Source organism: Lactuca sativa, chromosome 4, assembly GCF_002870075.4.
Source record: "Lactuca sativa cultivar Salinas chromosome 4, Lsat_Salinas_v11, whole genome shotgun sequence".
NCBI classification, from domain to species: Eukaryota; Viridiplantae; Streptophyta; class Magnoliopsida; order Asterales; family Asteraceae; genus Lactuca; species Lactuca sativa.
This window is the reverse complement of record NC_056626.2, coordinates 387,019,470-387,031,475: the sequence shown is the minus strand read 5'-3', so window position 1 is coordinate 387,031,475 and position 12,006 is coordinate 387,019,470. Positions and strand designations below refer to the sequence as shown.

The following is a 12,006-nucleotide window of genomic DNA, read 5'->3' as shown; positions in this document are numbered from 1 at the left end:
ACAGACCTAGGGCATTTGATTGTGGAGGCCTGAGAGAAGGCCGGGATCAAGCTTGAGTAAGTGACAGGGGTGATGCGATCAGAGTATTGGTATGTTTGAGGTACGTGATGGGTTGTACTGCATTAATCCCACGGGATTATGTTGTGCATGTTTCTAGAGCTGGAACTGGAAGGTTCCCAGAGCTGGAACCTGAGGGTTCGCAGAGTTTGGGTGTACGGACCCACAGAAATATAGCCTCGAGTGGCTAGTATGTGTTATGAGAGTCGGTCCAGTCATGCTGGAGACTCTGTTGGTATTGCTGGATCAGTGTGAGATTGCGGATCGTGTATGTTGCAGTGTGATTGCATTGGAAGGTCTGGCCCCGGGTTAGTGATCTTGTTTAGCTGAGGCAGTGATTTTGATGAGTGGAGAGAGTGCATGGGATTGAGAGCTCCTGTAATGGGAACCAGAGTATGTGAATAGCGGTTACGCAAAAAGGGTGGTGTCGCCTGGGGCGAGCACCGTGGCACCGGTTGGAGTGGCATTATGGCCAGGAGGGTTCCTTGGAAAAAGGAAAAGAGGAAGGTGTGTAACTCCGAAGGGGGTGCAAGTTCACGAAAGTGAAAGCTGCAGAGCAGAGTTATGGTTAGAGTATTTCGAGTATGGTTTTGAGCATCGCGTTCGCGGCAGTGAAGTAGGAACCCATCCGGGTTGGGATGGCTGTCGAGACTCAGAAGGGGTGCAGGGGGAGAGAGAATCTTGAATTTCCAGTGTGATTCTGATCAGAGTGTAGGGTGGATGTAGTGGTTCATCTTGGGAGATGTTCGAGGATATCATCAGGGTATCGGGTCTTTCAACCTGCGAGTGTTGGGACTAGTTCAGTATGTGTATGTGATGGCAAGAGGAGAACTTGTAAGAGTTGCTCTAAGAGTGAGAATGGATCTCTCAGTCGGTTCGGAATGGACAAAGTGGGCTTTGGATCGGGGATCCGGTGGTTCATGGTTTTCTAACCCTTATGGGTCGAGTGATCGTTGAGATTTAGAGCAGAGCTGCATCTTGGGTAATTTTCGATTTTAGAGTGTTGGGCAGTACAGAGATCGTGCTTCAGTCGACAGAGCAAATTCAGCAGATTAGACCGAGGTTATTGACCGCCCATAGCCGACAGGAAAGTTATGCAGACAGACGCCGGTCCGAGATTGAGTTTCAGGTCGGTGACTTCGTATCCCTGCAGGCCTCTCCTTGGAGAGGAGTGATTCGAATCAGGAAGAGGGGCAAGTTGGGGCCCCGGTATATTGAACCTTTTCATGTAATTGCGGGGGTAGGCCAGGTGGCCTATCGGTTGGAGTTGCCCACGGATTGAGACAAATCCACGACGTTTCTCATGTGTCGCAATTGAGGAAGTGTATAGCCGATGAGTCGGCAGTGGTTCCATTAGAAGACATTCTGGGGGATGCGAGCCCGAGTTATACCGAGAAGCCAGTGGCAGCACCGGAGGGGATCGGAAATGAACTGTGATCTGGAACGTGAGAGATGGGAGCAGCATCCGGGGCTATTTTCAGAGTGAGACTTCGAGGGCGAAGTCTAGTTCTAGTGGGGGAGAGTTGTAACAGCCCGGAATTTCAAAGATTGATATAATTATGATTTTAGGGGTGTTTTAAGAGGGGACTCGGCGAGTTGGAGCCTAGACTCGCCGAGTAGGATCGCAGACTTGGTCGCGGGTTCGCGACTGGACTCGACGAGTCCAGATATGGACTCGACGAGTCGACGCTGTTTAGCAGAAACCCTAACCGTTTGGTTTTGGGTCGTATATAACGCCTCTTAGGCCGTCATTGTCCGTCTTTTGGTCAATTGAGAAGAACCCTAAGCGGCTGTGGGCATCTAGAGCAAGATTGAAGGCCATTGGTGACTTGAAGAAATTGCGGTGCAAGGAGGGAAGGGTTTTGGCTAAAGGAACTGCAAGGGATTCGAGTTCTGAGGTTTGGGGACCCAGAGAGTGTGTTATTCAGGTAATAATCCGGATCATTTCTGTTATATTGATGTGTGCGTGAATCTAGGGTTTATGGAACCCATTTGGTGATTAGATGGATTATTACTTTGTTAATCAAATGGATATAACTCTGTATTAGGACCTTAGAGGTCCAGAAGGTTCCATGCTCGTGTATTTCGGAACCATAATTGTCCCAGGAAGCAGTTTGATCGACTGCATGGCATGGACTCGACGAGTCTGATGAACAGACTCGGCGAGTAGCTTGAAGAATATCTGGGACTCGTCGAGTTGTTCGTCAGACACGGCGAGTTGAGTCGGGGTGGCCCCGCGATTCTTCCAGGAGGAACTCGTCGAGCAAAAAGGGGATACTCGACGTGTAGAAAAGGAATCTTAAGGAATCGGTGAGTCAAGGGCGAGTGGACTCAGAGTCGTTGAACTCGGCGAGTCTTGGGGTGACTCGGTGAGTTAGGTCGCGGGTTAAGTGAAGTTCTGAGCATGGGGACTCGGCGAGTCATAGAGTTGACTCGGCGAGTAGGGTCAGTCAGGGGTTGACTTGACCTTGTCTTTGACCAAGGATTTACCAGTGGTTCCAAGGGTATTTTGGTAATTGTTGTTTATTGTTTGAGTTAAGTGTATTGGAGGCTGTCCAGAGGTGGAGATCGTATCAGTGATCGGAGCAGCTTGAGCTATCTGTTCAGTCGGCAGTTTCGAGGTGAGTTATCCTCACTATATCGCTAGGGTTTGTGGCACCAAGGCCGACCCTTTTATCGGATGTAAATTCGGGTAGTTATCATTGCATGTTATGGGCCGGAAGGCGTTACTATATTGACCGGAAGGTCGTGGCCTGAAAAGGCGTATGTATGCATTTAGTATGTTGACTGATTCATAGGGTAATGTTATGCTAGTGACCGGCCAAACCGGTACCATGTTTAGAGTAATGTTATGGTATGTGATATGTTGATCGATTGATGTCTATGAACTGCTATATGATTATTTATTATGTTATGTATGCGTTGTATGCTTATGGGCCGGAAGGCAATATGTTATGGGCCGGAAGGCAATATATTACGGGCCGGAAGGCGATTATGTTGTGTTGAGGACCGGAAGGTCAGGGCCTGGAAGGGCGTATATGTGGTTGGTATTCTGGGGGTATCTCACTAAGCTTTCAGGCTTACAGTCGTGGTTTTATGTTTCAGGTTCTCAGGAGTCTGTGGCAAGGCAAAGGCGTGATCGTACCGTTCCTCGCGTTGATGTTTTATGATATGAACCTGGGAAATTACTCTGTTAAATAATGTATTGAAAACCTTTTTGTAACAATGTTAATAAACTGGATGATTTTGAAAAGTTTTAATTGTTTGAAATTTTGGATGTTACATATAAGACCCTGGGGGTAGCCCATGACATCCGTACAGTTTTATGTACGTTTTATGTCTAGATATTTATGTGTTGCATGATATGCTATTTGGTTATATATGGTATTTGCAGGGAAGACCCCGGGGGAAGCCCGTGGCATTGGATGTAAGACCATGTGGGGTAGCCCATGGCAGTCCTAGGTAAAGACCATGTGGGGTAGCCCATGACATTGGATGTAAGACCATGTGGGGTAGCCCATGGCAGTCCTAGGTAAAGACCATGTGGGGTAGCCCATGGCACTATTTCAGGTTCTATGTATGCAAGGCTTATGTGGTATATGGTAGCTTTTATAGCTAACAATATATATGATATGTGTGTAGTTTTTATAGCTACAGGATATGTGATATGTGGTTTGTGTGAATGGTATGCTCTGGGAAACTCACTAAGCTTCGTGCTTACAGGTTTTGTTTATGGTTTCAGGTATCATCGTGTTGGAAAGGAGAGCTCGGATTGATCGTAGTGCACACACCTATGATTTCCGCAATGAATGATTTTGGGATAAACTCTGATAAACGATTTGATTGACTATGATTTGATTGTTTGAATTAAATGGTATCAATGTTTTAGTTACATTAAAAATGAAATTTTTACCCTTGATTTTTGGGACGTTACAATCCCCCACCAAGTTGGAAAGTTTCCTTTCACTCAGATAGATGATGTCACGAAGATTAAACCATAGTTTAATGAGAACAAACAAGAAGAGACCGATTCAATGGTATCCTTATAGGTTTAAACCACGAACCTTAATGACCTCTCCAATTTACCCCCACACATCACAAGTCGTCTTTGTGTTCTCCCTGAGCGCTAATACGGTCACGCGTTATAAACCCTTTTCATGACCCTTTAGAAGATAAACCACTAATCTTCACTCGAGGCGGCACCACGTCTAGATCATATAGGCAAAGTTTTAGAACATCTTCGTTGCTTAGATGTTTCCAAACCTTCGTTAAGATTCGTAACTCAACCTCGTTCTCAAAAACGATGTACTATCCTACCTCACATAGATCTATCATTAATGATAGTACCTTCTATCGTTAGTGAATTTATTGTTACCCTTTAAACTTGAGAATTAGGAGAACTAATGTCAAGTTGGGTATCCATCACTAAGCGAATCTATTGTGGTTTTAGACCAATGACTCTCGTGGTAGATGTAACCAAATCTCTCATCAAAGGTTTGGTAAATGGATTTACCAAGTTCCTAGTTGTATTGACATAGACAACCTTAATGGTACCACGTTCAATTAGTTGTTGTCTCACAAAATTGTGTCTCAAACCTACATGTCTCGACTTCCCATTATATACCGCATTATATACTTTAGATAGTGTGGCCTCACTGTCACAGTACATAGGTATTGAAGGCATTGGAATATCCCACAGACGGATATCCATAAGTAGATCTCAAATCCACTCTGCCTCTTTGCTCGTTGTTGCTAAGGCAATTAACGCCGCTTCCATCGTTGAATGAGCTATACATGTCTGTCTCTTGCTTGCCCAAGAAATAGCACCACCGGCTAGAGTATAAATCCAACCACTTGTTGATTTTGAATCACTGGTATGATCTATCCAACTAGCATCAGAATAACATTCAAGTATTTTGTTAGATGACGAATACATCAGCTTAAAAGTACTTGTCCTTTTTAGGTATCCCAATACTCTACCCACAGCTTTCCAGTGCTCCGTCCTAGGATTGATAGTATACTGACTAGGTTTGCTTACAATGAATGCGATGTCAGGTCGAGTGCAATGTGTAGCATACATCATGCTTCCAACTGCTCTAGCATATTCAAGTTGAGCCACTGCTCGGCCATAATTTACATTTAGTTTCACACTTGAATCAAAGGGAGTGTTGAACTCCTTAGTATTCAAATGTTGAAACTTTGTCAGAATTTTCTCAATCTAATGAGATTGACTCAGAGAAATCTGGCCGCCTGTCCTTTTCATCTTGATACCAAGAATTATATCAACTTCTCCAATATCTTTCATCTCAAAAGTCGAGGATAAGTATTTCTTCATCTTAAGAATACCTTCTAAGTGAGTGCCAATGATCAACATATCATCAACATAATACATATAACAATTGTGTATTCGGAAGAGCATTTAGAATAAATACACCTGTCAGCACTATTATGTTGGAATCCAAAATCAATTATAGTGGTGTCAAATCTCTCATTCCACTGTTTGGGAGCTTGCTTTAACCCTTACAAGGATTTAATAAGTCTACATAGTTTGTTTTCTTGTCCATGTATCATGAAACCTTTAGGTTACTCCAATTAAATATCCTCCTTGAAATAACCATTCAGAAAGGTTGTCTTCACATCCATTTGATGGATGTACAATCCTTTCAAAGTTGATATTGCTATGATATTTCTAATAGAACTAATCCTAGCAACTGGGGCATAGGTATTAGAATAATCGATCCCTTATCACTGCCTATAGCCCTTAGCAACTAATCTTGCTTTATAGGCGGATATGGATCCATTTGGGTGATAATTTCTCTTGAATATCCATTTCGATCCTATGGGTCTCCTCCCTTTGGGTAGATCAACTCACTCCCAAGTTCCATTACGCATAATTGAGTTCATTTCATCATTGATGGCTTCCTTCCACAAAGGTGCATCTCTAGATGTCATGGATTCAGTAAAGTTCTTAGGATCATCATCCAAGTTAATGGTGAATATGACCTCTCTTGTCACTTTCTTTTGTGCTCCTTCGACCAAATAAGAAGAGAAATCATCTCCAAAACTTTTCTCTATTCTAGCCCTAGTACTTCTCCTTGGTTCCTCCACAATAAGAGGAGGTGTGTCACAACTAGGAATTCTGATGCATTGTAAGCACTTATCAAAGAACAACAATGTGACTAAAACTTAAAAACATGTATGATGCTTAATCAATGATAACAAATTTTCATCAAACACTCTACACAAACATTCAAATAGTCAACAAAGGTTGGAAACCCTAAAGTAAATCCCGGTTTAAGTCCATATGGACTAGGATTTCCTTATTGGGCCTAATTGGACCAAAAAGCTTCCAACTTGACTACTTTGGGCTTAGGACCCTTAAAAGGACCCTAATTGGACCAATTTGCATGAAACTTAATATTTTGGGCCTCACAAGCCTAGAATGAACTAGTTATCTTTGATGAGCCTTATTGGGCCATAACAAACTTAATTAGCCCTAATGAGCCATAAAACTCATTCTTTGAATTATATTGGGCCATGAATCACCTCCAAAGACCAATTGGGCCGAAAATCATCAAAGTGGGCCCCTAATACGGACTTAAGCACAAAGGGCCCAAAATCTTTCCTTATTCTCTCTTTCTCGGCCCAAGAAGAAAACAAAAAAAAGGGGAAAATGGCTAATTATCAAAGCCATTCCACTTCACTAATACATGGAGGTAATACATGCAAACTAACCACTAAACAATACTCAATCCCATACATCCATGCAACTCTCTCTCTCTCTCTCTCTCTCTCTCTCTCTTCTCCCCTCTTCTCCTCTTAATTCAGCCGAAACACACACACACACACCCCATCACCATTTCAAAGTTTCTTCAAAACTCTCTCTAGAACTCCTTCACTTCCACCAAAATTTCGAGATTCACAAGGGGCTACAAGGAGATCTTTTCTTAATATCACAAATCCTTGGTAAGTTGTTGTTTGATCCATACTTTAACTTCTTGATTTCCTCAAAATCTCCCTTAACTCATACATAAATTCGTGATATTGCTTCTTAGAACACATCTAAGCCAAAGATCTTCCAAGAAGCTTGCTAGGCCGAAAAATCTCACCATTTTCTTTGATTTCTTCTTCAAAACTGAGATACACAAGAAAAGGTGAGTCCATACCCCTCTATTTTCGGTTTTCATATGTTTTATGGGGAAGGATACAAGTAAAATATACAGATCTATGTGTTTTTGTATGATATGTGTGATTTCTTGTGTTTATGTGGTAAATATGTGTCTAAAAGAATAGAAATCTCGAGATCTATGACTCTAGGAGGAAGATAAACATGATCTAGGATATATTACATTATACAAGTAAGGAAAATTACCCTCTAAGATTAAAATAAACATATTGCAACATAAAACTCATTTTTGGGCTATATTTGTCAAATAAACAAAAGTTGAGTTGAAAATTGCTATTCATGGTTTTCTTAAGGACTAAAAGAGTCAAAAAAGTAAAAATAAATGTTCTTATGAATATCATACTCTTTTAAGGGCTAGAAATGAAATTTATAGCTTAATGGGCCAAATTTTGGGCTTTTCGGCCCATTAACTAAAAAATTGCGAAAAATACAATCTTCAAGGGATTGAAATGATAAACTTCTCAAAACAGGGGGTAAAAAGGGTAAAGAAAACTGATTCAGGGGTTAAAATGCTTTATTTTCCAAACAAGGATAAAAAATGTAAACTTATTGGATTTTGGTCCAAAATTTTAAAAGTTGCGAAAGTTTGGGATTAAACTGAAAAACTCCTTACTGGAATGGCTGAAACTGCCAAGGAGTAAATTTTGAGCTAAAATCACCATTTAAACAAGTCTATGGGTCAAAAATGACAAGAAAATTGTCTAAGGGCCTAAAATGTCTTTTTTTATATAAGGGACTAAAATCATCATTTTTATTAAAGAAGGGCTGAAAGGGGTCAAAACAATATTTTTGAGTCAATTATTTTATTTTTAAGATATTGAGTCAAAAACACCAAATTACAACTCAAGAAAATAAAAAGACGAATATACATATAATTCTAAATATCGTTATGAGCAACCGACCGGCCGTGTGCCGATACAAATTTAACAATTGTTCAATCAAACATTCCGCCAACTATACAATACCTAAAATAAATAAATATTCAAATCTTTGGGCTTGAGAGCTCCTAATAATGCTTATTGGGCCTTTGTGACCTATTAACATGACTTTTGGGCCCAAATGATAATAATATATGTTTATTGGGCCTTCAATGACCCAATTTCATATTTAAGGGACCTTCAATGGCATTCAAGTGCTATTGGGCCTTAGTGGCCCATTAGCATTGCTAGTAAGGTCCAAATAAATCAAATGTAAAATGGGTCATCGTGCCCTTCGTATACATGATAGCCATAAATAATACGTGGGATTAGTAGCACTTTGTAATCCTCTTCCCCTCGTTTATTAGGCCTACCTTTAATTCAGTAAATATATACAGGTCGTTAATCAATGGTAATCAAATTCAAGTTAGATTCAGTGAGTAATAGCGGGCAGCACCTCTATGGGTCGTTTGTAGTCTGTAGTTATAATCAAAGTCTCCTGGAGGGAGAGCAAGAGTTTGTGTATAGATCTATACGGGGGTAACTCCCCCACACCTCAGCTGTTCGCTACAATTAGACTCGGCCAGTCTAGGGTGACAAAATTTTAAGATCAATTCCGGCGTTCGTTAGAATGCCAAGACAGACGAACTAGTCATTATCATGCATGGTTATAACAACTCACATAAACAAATCTAAGACTATCCGAGCAATTTAAGGAAAAATCATAATCATTCGTTGTGACGATATAACAAGTTGAAACAACTATATTTTCTGATTGGAAAACATCGGGTTTTTCGAGGAAGTCAACATCATTCATTTGTACTTTTCAATAACTATAAGCCAAAACTTTTCATTTTTACACGCTTTGAAATCATTCATGCATAAACCTATGGATCTTCACACTTTGGTATAAACAATTGTCTTTTCAGAAAATATCAGATTTTCTGGGTTTTTATGAAACTACACAAAACGTTTTTCACAACAACCATGCTTATGAACTCACCAACATTCCATATGTTGACGTTTTTCAAAATAATTTGTATTCTCAGGTAACAGGTAAGCTGAGGAGTAATACCAAATATGTTAGGGAATTATGCTTTTGGAAAACTATCAAACAATTTATGTTATGGATATGTAATGTTTAAACAATGTACTTGATGTGAACAATGTCAGTTGTGATGTATTTATGCATGGTGATGTTTATGTTATTATTCATGTATATTCATTGTAATGATATTCAATTTAAGTCACGCGAGCCCTCAGACGTTTCCGCCGTCTGGTTCGGGGGTGTGACAAGGTGGGAGTATTTCTCGAGAAGTACATGTAGGTGTTGTATGACTGGAGTTTTACTCATCCCTAGAAAACTTGTCCTCAATGAATTTCACATCTCTATATTCCACAACAACACCTGATTCAATATCTACTAATCGGTAACCTTTTCTATTGCGAGCATATCCAATAAATATACTCTTATTAGATCATGCTCCTAATTTGGTTCACTTAGGATTGGGAGTCCGATAATAAGCAACACACCCCACACTTTCAAATAGTCTACGTTAGGCTTTTTACCTTTCCACAACTCATAAGGGCTTGTTGGAATCACACGACTAGTGATCCTATTATGAGCATAGCAAGCAGTAAATAGTGCTTCCCCCCACAGATTGTTGGTTGACCCGATTGGTTCAACATACAGTTGACCATCTCAGAAAGGGTTCGGCTCTTTCTTTCAGCCAAACCATTCCGCTGGGGAGTATATAGTGAAGTCCTCTCATGTTTGATTCCATTCTCTTCACAAAATGTTTCAAACTATTGGTTGAAATATTTTCTGCCTCTGTCCGAGCGAAGAATTTTGATGTATCTTTCAAGTTGATTTTCGACTTCAACCTTATACCGTTTAAATGCATCAAAAATGTCATCTTTTGATATCAGCAAAAAAACATGTAGATAGCGACTGGAGTCATCTCCAAATGTGATGAAATACATTTTTCCTCCTCGAGTAAGTATTCCATTTAATTCACATATATCAGCATGAATCAACTCAAGTAATAATGTATTTCTCTTAACTGATGGAAATGGTTTCTTTGTAAACTTTGATTTCTCACAAGTTTCACATTTTTCAAAATCTTTTGAGTTATATTTTAACATTCCTTTAGATTGCATATTTTCAATATTTTTAACATTAGTGTGTGCTAAACGTTTATGCCATAAATAAATTAAATAAACAAAATAACCAAAAAAGTTCACTTCATTCACATTAGCAACCAATCTACCAATTACATCATTACTAGTAACACAAGACACAATCACAACACTGGTACTAGCATTATTACTCTCAAAACATAGCCCACTCAAACTACCCTCATCACAAAGTCACAAACGATACGTCCCATAACAATTGTTTGCCTTCCCAACATATCTTTTTCCCTTAGTGATCACAATTTTGCCATTCAAAAGCACCATCTTAAACCCACCCTTGTCAAACTTGTCAGCATAAACCAACCCTTTAGAGATAGTATGAATCTTGAAGAACATCTCGAAGGGTAACCCATTCACCACGCGTGAATTTTAGACAAACATCACCTATCGCTTGAACTTTAACTCTTTGACCATCAAAACATACAATTACCGTTCCTGGTGGCATTGGACGGTAAGTGCAGAAGCTCCCTTGTTGCCCACAAACATGCACAATGGCTCCAGTGTCTACGAACCATCCTCGAGCACATATTACTCGGGTAAGTAAAGAGACCATGTAAATCTCTCCAATGTTCACACCTGCCACCATGTTAGTCGCCTGCTCGAGTGCATGTGCTATCGGTCCTGATTTTTGATCCTTGAATTCTCTTACATAGTGCCCAATCTCTCCGCGGACATGGCAAGGTTCGGTTCTCTTCGGCTTTGAGTTAGGATTCTGATGACTTGGTTTCTTGAAGCTTTGTTTCTTGGGTCCCAAGTTTCTTTTGTTTTTCCCCCAGACTTGGTCTTATAACCAGAACCCCAGCTGACACATGATGCACACTCGATCCGACTTTACCTTGCTTTTCCCTGATGCGAGTTTCCTCCTCAATGCGAAGGTGTTTCATCAGATCATCCAAGGAGTGGTACTCAGATTTGTGCATCATTCTCTTAGAGAAGTCTTTCCAAGAGGGTGGTAATTTTGCAATGATTGCACCAACCTGAAAGAATTCTGGTATCGAGATGGAGAGCGCGTTCAGCTTATTGACCATGAGCTGGAGTTCATGCACATGCTCCATGATAGGTTTGTCATCAGCGATTTGAATCTCTAGGTACTTTGACACTAGGTACTTGCTGGTACCTTCCCCATGTGCCTTGTACTTGAGTTTCAAAGCACTCCATAGCTCTCTCAAATCTTTGACCGGCGCATAAAGATCATAGATTCGATCAGACAGTGAGTTCTTGATGTGACCCACACACAATTCCTCATACTCTCTACGCATAACCCTTTGCTTTTCCAGATCAGAGATGATCGTTGGATCCATAGTTTTCCCCGCCTCGGGAATTGGACTAGCAGGAATTGGGGCTAGTTTTGGGTCCAAAACATAGGCGAGCTTCAGTACATGAAGCATGAACTTGACCTTGTCAGCCCATCGGGTGTAGTTCTGACCATCAAACTGGTCAAGCTTGGAAAATTATTGGTTCATGTAGTGGAGACTAGCAATTGGGATTTGAGTTTTCATTAGTCTGTTGAAATATAAACACAAATAAAAACCTTTAAGATTGTTGTAAATCAAACTAATAGACAAACAAGGAAACCGACAATTAATATTGAGAGTTATATGTCGATTAGTTGCGAATAATAAATCCAATTATTATTATTATGATTACCAA

At 40.3% G+C, this 12,006-nt stretch overlaps 1 protein-coding gene across 1 annotated transcript; it reads right to left on the bottom strand.

Moving 5' to 3' along the window:
- Positions 1-11,060: 11,060 nt before the first annotated feature.
- Positions 11,061-11,657, bottom strand: LOC111896880 (uncharacterized). Its single transcript, XM_023892846.1, has one exon. It carries the CDS (start codon positions 11,655-11,657, stop codon positions 11,061-11,063), a length of 597 nt encoding a protein of 198 aa, XP_023748614.1.
- Between the last annotated feature and the right edge of the window lie 349 nt (positions 11,658-12,006).